Below are 15,235 nucleotides of genomic sequence, written 5' to 3' on the forward strand. Positions count from 1 at the left end.
GCGAGCTTGGCTAACTCATCGGCCGCTTGATTTTCTGCTCTGGGTATCTTCTGGACAATAACTTCTCTAAAGTCATCTTTGAGCTTCTCGAAGGCTTCAGCGTAGAGCTTGAGCCGAGCACTATTGATTTCGAAGGTACCAGAGAGCTGCTGAGCGGCCAACTGCGAATCCGAGTGAAGCGTTACCCGACCGGCTCCCACATGCCGAGCTGCCTGCAAGCCGGCTATGAGGGTCTCATACTCTGCTTCATTGTTGGTAGCTTTATAATCCAGCCGGACGGATAATGCATCTTCTCTTCTTGAGGGGAGAGTAACAATATTCCAATCCCGCTTCCGAGCCGAGTGGACGACCCATCCACATATATTCTCCACATAGCTTCCGGCTCCGACCTTTGCACCTCAGTCACAAAATCGGCCAAGGATTGCGCTTTGATCGCCGAGCGGGGCTGGTATTGGATATCAAATTCACTCAACTCCGTCGTCCATTTGATGAGCCGTCCGGATGCCTCTGGATTTAGTAGGACACGTCCGAGCGGGCTATTGGTCTTGACAATGATCGTATGCGCCAGGAAGTATGGACGAAGGCGCCGAGCGGCAAGGACCAGCGCGAAAGCCAGCTTCTCGAGCCCAGTGTAGCGAGATTCAGCATCTTTTAAAATGTGGCTAAGGAAATACACAGGCTCTTCTCCGCTCGACCTCACTAAAGCTGAGCCGATTGCATGCTCGGTTGAAGACAAGTACATATGAAGTGGCTCACCCGCAGTCGGCTTGGCTAATACCGGGAGAGAGTTCAAATATGCCTTCAAATCTTCGAACGCCCGGTCGCATTCTTTGTCCCAGTGAAATTTTGTAGCTTTGCGTAAGATCTTGAAAAAAGGAAGGCTCCGGTCAGCGGTTTTGGAGATGAACCTGGATAGAGCGGTTATCTGACCGGTCAAACGCTGCACTTCCCTTGTATTTCTTGGAGGCGACATATCTTGTAGAGCTTTCACCTTGCTGGGATTTGCTTCGATTCCCCGCTCGGTCACTATGTAACCCAGAAAGCGCCCTCCTTTTGCTCCGAACAGGCACTTCTGGGGATTTAGCTTGACTCCATATTTGCGCAGCGTTCGGAAGGTTTCCTCCATGTCTTTGAAGAGATCGGCCGCTCGGATGGACTTAATGAGAATGTCGTCCACATAAACTTCTAGATTCCGTCCGATCTGCTCTCTGAACACTTTATTCATCAAGCGCTGATATGTGACCCCCGCATTCTTCAATCCGAACGACATTACATTATAGCAATAAGTGCCGTCGGCCGTCACGAAGCTGACCTTTTCTTGATCTTCACGGGCGAGCGGCACTTGGTGATAGCCCTGGTAGGCGTCGAGCATACAGATTAATTCACAGCCGGCCGTAGAGTCTACCAGCTGATCTATCCGGGGCAGAGGATAAAAATCTTTCGGGCATGCTTTATTGAGATCCCGAAAATCTATGCATACTCTCCACTTGTTGCCCGGCTTGGAGACTAATACTACGTTAGCCAACCAGCTCGGGAACTGCACCTCGCGTATATGGCCGGCCTCCAGAAGTTTTTCCACCTCCGCTCGGATGATTGAATTCTGCTCGGCGCTGAAGTCCCTTTTTCTTTGCTTTACTGGCCGTGCGTCCGGCCGGACATGTAGCTCATGCTGCGCTATGCTCGGCAAAATTCCGGGCAGCTCATGTGTCGACCAGACGAAGACATCATGATTTCTTCGGAGGCATTGGAGCAGTTCTTCTTTCTGTTTCTCCTCCAGATCGGATGCTATAAAGGTAGTGGCCTCCGATCGGGTTGGGTGAATTTGCACTTCCTCTTTTTCTTCATAAATTAAAGAGGGTGGCTTTTCGGTGATGGCGTTTACCTCGATCCGGGGCACCTTCCGAGCGGAATTGGCCTCTGCTCGGACCATCTCGATGTAGCATTGCCGAGCTGCTAGTTGATCTCCCCGTACTTCTCCCACTTTGTCCTCCACGGGGAACTTGATCTTCTGGTGGAAGGTTGAGACGACCGCTCGGAATTCGCTGAGAGCCGGTCGTCCCAAAATAACGTTGTAGGACGAGGGAGAGTCGACCACCACGAAGTTTGTTGTTCTTGTCCTCCTGAGCGGCTCTTCTCCTAGCGAGGTAGCCAGCCGGATCTGTCCGACCGGCTGAACCTCGTTGCCCGTAAACCCGTAGAGCGGAGTTGTCATGAGCTGCAGCTCGGCTTGATCAATTTGCAGCTGATCGAACGCCTTCTTGAATATGATGTTGACTGAACTCCCTGTGTCAACAAATACGCGGTGAATAGTATAATTGGCTATTACCGCTTTGATGAGCAAGGCATCGTCGTGGGGTACTTCAACTCCTTCCAAGTCTCCAGACCCGAAACTAATTTCAGGTCCTTCCGCTCGTTCTCGGCTACAGCCGACCGAATGAATTTGGAGTTGTCGGACGCTCGCCTTCCTGGCTCGGTTGGAGTCTCCTCCGGTCGGCCCGCCAGTAATAACGTTGATCTCGCCTCGGGAAGTATTGCTTCTATTTTCCTCCTCCCGAGCGGACGGTCTAGACCGCTCTCTAGACGCTAGGCGATTCTCCTGCCTTGGGGAACGATGCCGATCGGGAGTTTGTTGCTGTGGCCTACCAGCTCGCGTCCGATCGGCTTCATGAGTTCTCTGTCGCCTGTCGACTGAGGGAGACCGTCGTCCGACATTCCGGGGCACAGCCACGAAGGGAAGACTTCGACAATCCCTTGTGTTGTGTGTATCCGTCCGGTGGAAGGAGCAGAACATCGGGGTCCATCTCTTCTTTGACTTGGGCCGGGCGGCAGCTACCTCTTGCACATGGGACCTGGCGTGGGGGGATCGGATTGCTTCGGCCCTTGGTCCTCTAGGCGGCTGATGAGCGGCGTGTTGTTTCCGCTCGGCCGGAGGAGCCCGCTCGGCTGGAGTTTCCTTTTTCCTAGCCGCTTGTGCTTCTTCCACGTTGATGTATTCGTTCGCCCGGTGTAGCATGTGATCATAGTCCCGAGGCGGCTTTCGGATGAGTGATCGGAAAAAATCCCCATCTACTAGGCCTTGTGTGAAGGCATTCATCATGGTTTCCGAGGTGGCCGTTGGAATGTCCATCGCTACTTGGTTGAACCGCTGGATGTAAGCTCGAAGCGATTCCCGGGTTTCCTGCTTGATGACGAACAGGCTCACGCTCGTTTTTTGATAGCGCCGACTGCTTGCAAAATGATGGAGGAAGGCCGTTCGGAAGTCCTTGAAGCTTGTGATGGATCCGTCCGGCAGCATCCGGAACCACCGTTGAGCCGATCCCGAGAGAGTGGTAAGAAAAACTCGACACTTTACTCCATCTATGTATTGATGGAGAGTGGCTGTGTTATCGAACTTACCCAGATGATCATCCGGGTCGGTTGTCCCATTGTACTCGCCGATCATCGGAGGCACGTAGTGCTTGGGCAGAGGGTCTTGCAGAATAGCATCCGAAAATTGGCGATTGATCCGCTCGGGAGATGAGTCCGCTCGGGGGGCTTTCCCTTTTCTGTTGTCTCGTCTAGGCATCTCATCCGAAGAAGATCCCCTATCTCTATGAGCTGGTACGGCTTCAGGGGTGCGGAATAGGGCTCGATGAAATGCGACGGTGGCCGGTGGTGCTTCCGCTCGGCCTCCAGACGTTGACGTTGCTTGCTGCTCGGGTCGCTCGGCTGTGGCTTTCTGTTTTTGCTCCGCAAGCTTGGCGGCTCTTATCTCGATCAGGGCGTTGAGTTCCTCGTTCGAAAGCGTCACCATGTGTTGTCGTCCAGCTTCATCCATTGTTTCCACTCGGATACAGGAACGTTCCCACAGACGGCGCCAATTTGATCCTGTCCGAATGCCGAATCAACGGACGCTGGGCACGTGGCGCTTCCGGCTGCTGGCGTGGATCTTCGACTGGCGGCACAAAGCTCCGGCGAACCTGCACAGAAGTCGGGCCGGGAAGGGATTCCCGGCGGCGACCCTCCGACGCTCAAGTCAGGCGAAGCTCAAGAAAGAAACAGTGGCTTTAAAACTCGTAGACCGCGTACCTCCGACGAAGAATGAAGGCCTTTATATAGGGCAGTGAAGAAGTGAGCGTACACCTACCGAGGTGTACACGTGTCCCTAGCCCATACTCCAGTAAGGACTTGTCAGTGAGCTTCCCTAACCCATACTGCTACAGTCTTAGCATGTCCTCGATGGGACAGCGGAATCCCCTGTCACAAGATTTGGAGCATGGCCCACACATGAAACATACCTGCTGTCAGAAAAAGACGTTCCTTGTCCTTTTCCCCTTTGCTCCAAATCTTGCTTCCGGGCGGACATCTCCCTCAACATCCGGCCGGACATATGCGAAGGTTTACTTGGGGAGATCCTCCATCATGTGCTTTATGGGGACTGTTAGCAGTGTTACCTTATGGCTTTGGCCGAGCGTGAGGTCCGCTCGGCCCACGACCTTTTTCCCTGAGCGCCGGAACCCTGATTTCGACGGCGCAACCATCAGCCGTATATCGTCCGGTCGGCAGGCCGATCGGACCCATCCCTCCGGGCGTTCGATTCCACTGGCCGGCCGAACGTCTGGTCGGACCCTGCCCTCTCCGGCCGTCCGGTCGGACCCGGCCCTATCCGGGAGTCCGGTCGGACCCGACCCTCTCCGGATGGACGTCTGCCACTGTGACTTCCACGTGGCGTTGACTTCACAGGGCGGGGCCCCCCTGCTCTTACTACCGGATCAATATGCATGTTTGTCATAGTTTTACATAGTCTAACTAGAACATTTATTGGTCGTCTAAGTACATGTTTGTACCATTTTAATTAACGTGTCTCTCGGAGTTTTCTCTCAATAGATGCAACTTCTAAACTTGGTGCCAATTAAAAAAATATTGTTCATGAACATTAACGAACTAAACATGTATATGCTCAAATTTATTTGCCTAATTTAACGAATTGTTCAAACTTATTTATTTAATTAATTTTATATATATTGATAATATAAATAAGTTCTTATCAAACCAAAAATGAAATTGGTTCATAAAAGTTCTATTCATTTACGACTCTAATTATAAGGTTTTATTATTTTTAAAATATGAATATTTTTGTGATAAAAATGAATTGTTAATGTGAAAATTTATATTTTTATAAAAATACAAAGAATATATTTATTAGAATAATGAATTTAATATACTTGTATGCCGTTTTTATCTTAATATTTTTAATTACTAAACAATCAAAATAATACTATTAATTAGTTAAAATATTGTTTTTATTTTTTATACTATTTTAGTAAATTATGAAAATTTAAATTTGTTGAGTAATATCTTGGAGTAAAGAAGGCTGATACATTTAATTAAGCAGTAAAATAGCTTGTGAAATATAATGTCATAACCAGGGAAAGGGAAAGAAAAGTTAAAAGTTAGAGTGTTTGATCTTTTTCCATATAAAGATTGTTGCGTTAGTGTAAATATTCTTCATGATTTATTATTTTACGTTGGACCATTTAGAAATGGACTATATCACTTTTTACCTCAAACGTTAGTGAGAAAACATAAAAATTATTTATTTTGTTATTATAGTTATTGGAAAATCTAAGAAAGATACATCCAAACAATCAATTTATTATTATTATTATTTCAATTTTCTCAGTATAAATATATTACGTTTATCATAATTTTTAATGTTGTCTAAAAAATAAAAAATGTGATAGATGCAAGCTATCAACATAGATTACAGAATAAGAATTCAATTAGCAAAATATCAACGTGGTGCATGCATCAGATGCCCATTTAACTCTGACAAAAGCAAAGATATTTGCAAATCCATTTCTCTTTAGAGTAACTCCAATGGGATATTTTTTTAAAAATCCATCCTTTCAAATATCTTTTATTGTGAGAGATATTTAAAGGGTGATTGAAAATTACTGGGCACCTCTTGTGAGATCCATCAAAATGGTGGGCTGCCACTGTTTTTGATTTTTTTTTAATTTAATTAAATCTGGTGTGACCCACCAAAATGGTTGGCTGCCATTGCTTTTAATTTTTTTTAATTTTTTTAATTTAATTAAATTGAGAAAATTAAAAAAATGGAAAACAAATCAAACATTCGAAAAAATAAACGTTAGAAAGAAACGTTCATTTTTTCGAACGTTGGGTAATGTTCAATTTCTCCCTATATATACATCATTTCTTTCATTTATTTTCATCATTTCCATATCCATTGCTTACCAAAAATTTAGAGAGAAATGAATAAAAATTCTGATCATTATTTTAGGGATTTGTTCAACTCTCCAAATATCGACGAAAATTCTAGTGAAGAAAGTTCTCGAGTCCGTCCTAATTTCTTCAATACTCAATTTCCATTTCCCACTCAACATCCATCAAATTTTCAACCTTTTCCATACCTACCACTATATTACCATAATTTCCAAAATTATCCAAATTCTTTGAGTGACGACCCTCGAGCTCCGTTTTATACATATCCTCTAGAATATTGGCAGAGTAGTCAGTATTTCATGTAAGCCCCATCTCATGGAATTAATCCGCTTCAATCACAAGAGATTCAATCAAATGAATCGAAAAGAGCTAGTGTTTGATGCAACTGACAGTGATAAAGGTACACCTTATGCAGTCCCCGATTCACAATTTCCTCCATTCTCATCTGGAATAGGGTCCGACGATATTATTCTCAATCAAGATGATAAGCTCCTTGCAGTGGCCTACACAATTATGAGTGAAGATTCAGTAGTTGGTAATGCCGATAAGAGTGAGTCATTTTGGAAACGAGTTGTGGCATACTTCAATACCAATCGAGCTAAGGGAGCTAAAAAGAGAACTGTGGAGAAAGCAAAATCATATTGGGTTTCGTTGAAAAAGATCATAAATAGATACAATGGAATCTATAATAAATGATATAATGATCAACCAAGCGGATGGAGTGACGAGGATTTGATGGTGCGAGCTCATGAAGAATACAAGAGTACTTTTAAAACTGCTTTCCAATATGAGTATGTGCAGAGAATCGTGAAAGATAGTCCGATGTATGCTCCTCAAAATATTTATATTTGTATGAACTTAAATTTATATATCTTCTATTATATTTTTCTTAAAATTAAATGTAAGTTAATTAAATAGTCATGAGTCCCATAAATATTTGATTGGTGAGATATTTGATTGTGGAATTGACGATATTTGAGAGTGAATATTTGATGGGTGATGCCCATAAATATTTGATTGGTGGGATATTTCATTATGAAAGTTAAGATATTTGAATAGTAGGATATTTGAAAAATGATGTGAAAGTGAAGGCCACAAATACTTAGAGAAATATCCCTAGCCATTGTGGATGCTCTTATCCCAACTGATCCGACGGATAGAACAGGGGATCCCCATTTTGAGGGGTCAACTCCACGTGGAAGTCAAAAGGCCAGGTGGTCGATCGGAGAAGGACGGACCGAGCGGCCGACCGGAGAAGGATGGGTCGACCTCCCGGCCGGCCGACCGATGAATAACCGAGGGCAAAAGGCGCCCTGACAGGAGTCGGAGTTCCGGCGCTCGACTGAACAGTAACGATGGGCCGAGCGGAAGTCTTGGCCGAAGACACAAGGTAACATACTGCTAGCAGTCCCTACATGACACCTTACCGAAGATTTCCTCAGCATACCGATGCAAACGGAAGGCCGGACGGGATGTGAGTGCTGTCCGGCCGGGCGTAAAATGAGGGCCGGCCGGACGGGACACCCCGTCCAGCTAACTGGACGGACGCCCTGGCATGGGGTAGGGAGAGAAGGACGAGGAACATCTTATGACAGCCGTCTAGTCCTATGACTAGGCCATACTCTTAGTCTGGTGATGAGGTGTTCTGCTGTCCCATCGAAGACGTGTCGAGACTGTAGCAGTATGGTGTCAGGTAAGCTTTCTGACAAACACATACCGAGGTATGGGCTAAGGACACGTGTTTGCCTCGGTAGGTGTGCGTGAGCTCTTTCACCGCTCTATATAAGGAGTCTTATACTTCGCCGGAGGTACGCGTTCTTTGATATTCGGAGCCACCTTTTGCTGTCCGCTTACCTGACTTGAGCGTCGGAGGGTCGCCGCCGGGAATCCCTTCCCGGCCCGACTTCTGTGCAGGTTCGCCGGAAGTTCGTACGACCCGTCGGAGATCTACATCAGCGACTCGGAGAGCGCCACGTGCCCAGCGTCCGTTGATTCATCTTTCGGACAGGATCACCAACTATATGTGATCCCACTTTTCCATCACTTTTTTAATATTCTATTATTTAAATATTTTAAATTTTATGATAAAATATCTTATCAATTAAATATTTATAGGTCACACTCTTAAATAAATAAGAATGATAATGAGTTAGGTTCAGATCGAATTCTATATCGTCCGTCCTCACACCCATCGAGTATAGGATATCGATAAGTATACTCATACCCATTAAAAGACTAGATATCTTATATAGTTATAATTTTTTTTCTTTCTATCCAATTATTATTATTCAACAAAAATATATTAAAATTAACATCCTCTATAAATTAGAAAAAATAGATTAAACATCTATATAGTCTCCTCCTAATATTAACAAAAATAGTAAGTTGATTTTGAAAAAAGAAAATATTTTTTAATATATGTATATATTATTTAATCGGGTATTCAGGTCGGATATCGAGTATTGATAGTCCCTTCATACCCTCCTCCATTCGGATCGGATATTGGATCCTAGGTTCGGGTGAAATTATCATTTTTACTCTCAAATATTCTCAACTTCATAATCAAATATCTCACCAATCAAATATTTATGAATTTCACGACCATTTTATTAACTTACATCTAATTTTACATTTAAATAAAATTAATATATATTTTTAATATATTTCATCTATCATTTATCCATAAATATTTTTTTACTTAATATTTATTTATATATTTAGACCATATTCAATATAATTATTTAATATTAATATTTTATTTAAATAGAATCATACACATTTTAAAAAATAACCTATGAGTTCAAATATTTCATAAATTTGAAATCGAATAATTAAATATTTTATAGATGATAAATTGATTATTTACCCATTGTGCCATATGTGTTTTTTTTCCAACCTTCGATTTTAATTTTCCAACGTTCAATTTTAATTAATTAATTAATTTTTTTAGTCCAAAAAAATATAAAAATATTAATTAAATTAAAAAAATAATAATCCACTTTTTAATAGATTTTTAATTATCTAAGAAATATCCCTTCAATAAAAAAATATTTGAAAGATATCCTTTTCAAATATCTCTAAGGAGAGAAACTGTTAGGTATCTGTCTTTCGGACAGATCAATTCTAGAAGAGGATCAATTTACTTGTATAAAATTTTTTTACCAAGCATAAATACTAGTTGAGAGATTATATTGGCGCTCCGGGACATCCATTTGTCATCTTTATTTGCACGCAAGGATGCATCGTTGAAAACTACTGGTCAAATCTCTCGTGGAACAAATTTAGGTGACGACTCGGAAGAAAAAAAAAAATTGAAAGGAACCATTTTTCTGATTTTTCTTATCGATAATATTCTCTTCATTTTATCTGCTCAGGTGCTGAATCAACTTCCTTCCTTGACTGAGCCACGGAGACAGAAATTTTTGTCATGGAATTTAGAAGATATATGAAAATTTGGATCGAATTCAGTCTGCAAAAAATGTGAGAAGACATTGATGAATTGGAGACTGTGCGAAAATGTTTGTTTTTTTGTCTTTTCTGTTCCTTCCCAAACCACAAATGGCAGCAGTGATGAGATGACTTGACTTCTTGTTAGTCTTCCTTCCCCTCTTCTTCTTCTTCTTCTTCTTCTTCTTCCTCGGACGCTCCTTCCATTCCAAACCCTGAATCAAAAGCCCTGAATGATATCCTCCCTCCATTTTTGCAGTCTGCGCGTTCTTTCTTCATTGAGAAAGAGCTCTGAAGCCTAGAAAACTTTTGCAGAACTAAAAAGGAGCGACCTTTTTGAGTTTAACTGCCTAAAAGGCCGATTTTTCCCATGGATCAATCCTCCGGCCAACCTCCTCACGGCTCCTCCAAGCCCTCCTCGGTTCTGCCTCGTAAGACCCCGAATGTGAAGGCGCACTACCGCATCGGCAAGAAGCTGGGGCAGGGCCAGTTCGGCACCACGTACCTCTGCGTCGACGCGGCCACCGGCAGGGAGTACGCGTGCAAGTCGATCCCCAAGCGCAAGCTGCTGTGCCGCGAGGACTACGAGGACGTGTGGCGCGAGATCCAGATCATGCACCACCTGTCGGAGCACCCCAATGTGGTGCGGATAAAAGGGACCTACGAGGATCCCGTGTTCGTGCACCTGGTGATGGAGCTGTGCGCCGGCGGGGAGCTCTTTGACAGGATCATTCAGAGGGGGCATTACAGCGAGAGGAAGGCGGCGCAGCTGATCAAGACCATTGCGGGAGTGGTGGAGGCGTGCCACTCGCTGGGGGTGATGCACCGAGATCTGAAACCGGAAAACTTCCTGTTTGCTAGCACCGACGAGGATGCTGCTCTCAAGGCCACGGATTTCGGCCTCTCCGTGTTCTACAAACCAGGTTCATCTGTTCTTTCTTCATCAATCAATATTTATTCTAACATTTCAAATCAGCAAATGTTATTTTACCATCTTTGTAACTTCAATGCAGAATAATCACATTATTGCTAATCTCTTCTTTTTTTTCTACTGCATATATTCCTGAAGAACATTGGTCCTTTTGAATTACCAGCAAGTAAATTTGATAACATTCAGTTTCCTCAGTATGGAGCATTAAGTGGAACCTAAGGACTGTAATACTGCCAGCTGATTGTGAGGGTTGTCCTGTTTCTTCGAGCATTGTAAGAATGGATAATGATCTTTGATGAACCCACCTACATTAAAATCCTGATGGAATGCTTCACTTTGATTTTGTTGCAATTTGTTATTTTATCAAGAAAGTTTGTACTAAATAAAGAACTGCTGAATGTTTGCATTAGGACGATCATTACTTCTCAAATCATTTTAAGTCTACACCAACCATGCTTAGTAGAATTGTTGAGTTTAGATCCTTAGTTGGAGACCTTGGCCATTTTACTACACGCTAACATTGCCCTTCAGGATTCTCCTGTAGATTGTTGAAAGCCTTGTTACATGTGTTATTAGGCATTACTAGAAAAGCATTAGAATAACCAAAAGGTAAGTCTTTCTAAAACCATATAGTGTGCTCTAGAACACTACACTATGGTTGTTTACTTCCTCGAGTGCTCATCTTTTTCAGCATTTGTGTAGGCGATACCTTTTCTGATGTGGTCGGGAGTCCATATTATGTTGCGCCTGAGGTATTGCGCAAGTACTATGGTCCGGAAGCTGATGTATGGAGTGCTGGTGTCATTTTGTATATTTTGCTAAGTGGAGTACCGCCTTTTTGGGCAGGTAAACTGTTAAAATCTCAAGTTTGATACAGCATTTTGGATTGCTAGTCTGTTGTCTATCCTTTTGTGAGGTGCCGAGTTATGTTTAGTTTCTGTTTGCCATCAGAAACTGAAGCAGGGATTTTTAAGGAGATACTACAAGGTCACATAGACTTTGAATCAGAACCATGGCCTTGTATTTCTGATAGTGCTAAAGATTTGATTCGTAATATGCTGAATAAGAATCCAAAGAAGAGATTCACCGCTCATCAAGTTCTTTGTGAGTATTCATATCAACAAATGATATTATTTGATTGGTAAAATACACAGTTCGAAATGCTAATTAATGATCCTCCAAAAGAAATGTGCCAAACAACTTTGAATTATCTTTGACATGAACTTATTTATGCTAGGTCACCCATGGATTGTTGTTGACAAAGTCGCACCTGATCGGCCCCTGGATTCTGCTGTCTTATCTCGCCTGAAGCAGTTCTCAGCGATGAACAAACTTAAGAAGATGGCCTTGAAGGCAATACCTTCCCCCAACTAATACTCTAAACTAGTAACTCTAAATACCATTCTTCAGAAGTTTTAAACTTTACTATTAGTTCTACAATTGTTTTTAGCAATCCAGTTCGTATGAGAGAATTGACTCTTTAAATCCTAGGTTTGAACTTCTAATCCAAACTTGTCAAGCCTAAGCTAACAGTACTAGTTTTTTAAAAAATGTAAAGAACATAACTCATAGTTGCCTTATAATTCCCTTGTTCAACTCACAATCTCTAATTCACAACTAAAATGAGGCATCACAATTTCTCCTACTTAAGGTTTGGCAACCTAGTAAGACCAAAATCATTAGTTGATCAGCCTGAGAACCACAATGGCAGTTCATCATTACAAGCAGTCGCATTTATATACTTGTATTACCTCACCTAGCCTTAAGCTACTTTGTTTATGATAAATAGGATATAATCAACCTTTTTTTCTATTTGTTTATTTGTAGCTACTTGTTTGTGTCTCACAACTACAAGCCATAAAGAATAATGAACAATGTGGAGGATAGACATTTGTCCTTCACAAGTGTTATGTGGTTCAATTTGCTGGCTGTATTAGCATAGCAATAATGAAGTTCTAAGTAATCATGTGTTACGATATATTCATTTCCCTTTTGAAATGTTTATCTAGATGCAATGCATTTGCTTCCTTTGTATATTCATTTACCGAGGCCTAGACTCTTGTGGGGTCGTATTCAGTACGACCTATTTGAAGTCATGTTGAGCTGGCCACAACACAAAATAAAAAAGCTGAACAAGCCCATGTTGTCCTGGCTCAAACACAGCCTATTAACACCATTACCTGCCGATATATAAATCATATCGAGGAGACCAAATAAAGTGGTAGACAAGTCCGCGCTTGGATCATCTAGAAAGCTTCTAACATTCTATGACATGATCTTTCTTTGTTGGCGAATGCCTAGGAAGTAGGAATTACATTCAATCCAGGATTACTATCAGGTTTAGTACTCATACTATTGAGCATATAACTATTAAACATAGTGGATCTTGCACATGACCGTCATGTATTAAGAGTGCCAATAAATCCCTTTATTAGAAGGGCATTGTTACCATATGCAATCTGTGTTGGGATTGCAAGGTTGCAAACATAGTCCCACATTGAAAACACATGGGAAAGATCATGAGTTTATAAGAGAAAAGATATCTCCAGAGGCCTTCTGGGCAGAGCCCAAGAGCAAAACCATGAGGGCTTACACCCAAAGTGGACAATATCATACCATTGTGGAGATATCTAAATTCTTTTCGATCCTACAATCTGGACATCATGGATACTGTGGGGAAAAGTGTTTCAATGAGAAGGTGAAACAACTCAAATAAGTGAATGACTCGGTGTAACCAGATCTGTCATCCAGTCCTACCTATTAAATTCCATCTTCATCTTTCCTTGCTTTTCCTTGATGTCACTCTTGACTGTGAAAAACAGTTAAGATGAAATTGTAATGGGAGATCTAGAATGCATTCTGAAACAAAAATGTCTACCAACACATAGATGTGTTTATTATGTACAAAATTTCAATGGTAGTATCAATGATAAGTAAAAGGGTAGCTTGGTGCACGAAGCTCTCGCCAATAAGGGGTCTCGGGAAAGGGTCTATTGTACGTAGTCTTATCTTATTTTGCTTGTTGTTTTTGAGATTCGAACACGTGACCTCTAGGTCACACAGAAATAACTTTACAGTTACGCCAAGCTCCCCTTCTAGCATCACCGATGAGTAAATTTTTGAAATCATAACTTATTTTTAATAAAGGAAGCTAAAAATATGTCACGCGTCACTTCAAGTCAAAAGTGCACCACAAGTAACTATAATGAGAATCATGTCAATAATTCGTCAGCATAGTAGTTTATGTTTGAAGATTTTTGGAGGAGATATTACAACCAACAAATAAACAAAGAGGAAGGTTGAAAAGTCACACATTATCATATGGTTTTCAGTACAAGTGCTTATCGTTTATGTTTCAAATTTGTCTCAACTATTTTCATATCAAAAAGCCATCTACCTTGTTAGTAATGAAAAATATCATCTTTAATGCCCATAGGTTATCGCTGAAAGCTTATCAGAAGAAGAGATTGGCGGTCTGAAAGAATTGTTCAATATGATCGATACAGATAATAGCGGGACAATCACATTTGATGAACTAAAAGATGGTTTAAGAAGAGTGGGTTCTGAACTAATGGAATCAGAGATCCAAGCACTTATGAATGCGGTATGCAAAACAATGAAGAAGGTTTGTTTGATCTTTGTGAAACTTGACATTGGATTGCTTGAACCGGTCGCAGGCAGACATTGATAACAGCGGCACCATAGATTATGGTGAATTTCTTGCTGCAACATTGCACGTGAACAAGCTGGAGAGGGATGAAAACCTAGTGTCAGCATTCTCCTTCTTCGATAAAGACGGAAGTGGCTACATCAGTGTGGATGAGCTTTCACAAGCTTGTAGAGAATTTGGTCTCGATGATGTTCATCTAGATGACATGATCAAAGAAATTGATCAAAACAATGTTTGTGCTGGTCTAGTGATGATTAATTTTCTTGATATGATACAAATATCTTTTCCATTACATTCATGTTCATTACATGTGTTCGATCTCTAACAACTGTTTCGCTGATTGTTTGCAGGATGGACAAATAGATTATAGTGAGTTTGCCGCTATGATGAGAAAAGGAAACGGAGAAATTGGAAGAAGAACAATGAGAAATAGTCTGAGGATTAACTTGGGTGATGCTTTCAAGATTTCAGAGCAGTAGCAAATGTCGAAGAGTGGTTTTTGGGGAGGTAGAGTTTCTTCAGAAACTTGTATGATCAATTAGTGCCATGAATGTTGAGGACATGTCTTGGTTAATGCCGACTATTTACCACTAAGTTACATGAATACTGCCATTTGAGACATTAAGCATGTTATTAGATTAGAGACACTAAGTATATGGGATTGGGATTGCTCTAACACCATTTATTAGCTTTTTTTTTCTCAAATTATATACTTATAGATTTAAATTAAGTATCATGTGTCATGATACTTATCTATGTTAAGTGCAAACCGTATCATGTGTCATGATACGATTTAAATTTAAATTTGATTTAAATTTGCTCTATCCTTTTGTTGCTTGTCCATGTTAAGTGTAAACCATATCATGTGTCATGAGGATGTCTTTAAATGCTACTCATCTTTTAGCAACCTTCCTATCACACAAATCCGCCTATTACGAGTCACCCTTAAAACTCTACTA

General features: G+C 41.7%; 1 protein-coding gene across 2 annotated transcripts; it reads left to right on the top strand.

Moving 5' to 3' along the window:
* Positions 1–9,391: 9,391 nt before the first annotated feature.
* LOC121980291 (calcium-dependent protein kinase 24-like) lies at positions 9,392–14,901 on the top strand. Of its 2 annotated transcripts, none has more exons than XM_042532278.1 (8): positions 9,392–9,513; positions 9,603–10,598; positions 11,309–11,452; positions 11,558–11,710; positions 11,844–11,959; positions 14,043–14,210; positions 14,284–14,518; positions 14,627–14,901. In XM_042532278.1, the coding sequence occupies exons 2-8, from the start codon at positions 10,046–10,048 to the stop codon at positions 14,644–14,646; spliced, it is 1,389 nt and encodes a 462-aa protein (XP_042388212.1). In that variant the 5' UTR covers positions 9,392–9,513; positions 9,603–10,045; the 3' UTR covers positions 14,647–14,901. The 2 variants fall into 2 exon arrangements, with proteins under 2 accessions (XP_042388212.1, XP_042388211.1); XM_042532277.1 differs by having other exon boundaries at positions 9,397–9,513; positions 14,284–14,508.
* Positions 14,902–15,235: the final 334 nt, after the last annotated feature.

The sequence above is a fragment of the Zingiber officinale genome, chromosome 5A (assembly GCF_018446385.1).
Source record: "Zingiber officinale cultivar Zhangliang chromosome 5A, Zo_v1.1, whole genome shotgun sequence".
Taxonomy (NCBI): domain Eukaryota; kingdom Viridiplantae; phylum Streptophyta; class Magnoliopsida; order Zingiberales; family Zingiberaceae; genus Zingiber; species Zingiber officinale.

Coding starts and splice junctions, on each gene's coding strand:
- LOC121980291 (XM_042532277.1), top strand. CDS start 10,046: ATGGATCAATCCTCCGGCCAACCTCCTCACGGCTCCTCCAAGCCCTCC. Junction 11,453..11,557: donor AGTACCGCCTTTTTGGGCAG/GTAAACTGTTAA, acceptor GTTTGCCATCAG/AAACTGAAGCAGGGATTTTT. Junction 14,211..14,283: donor TCCAAGCACTTATGAATGCG/GTATGCAAAACA, acceptor AACCGGTCGCAG/GCAGACATTGATAACAGCGG.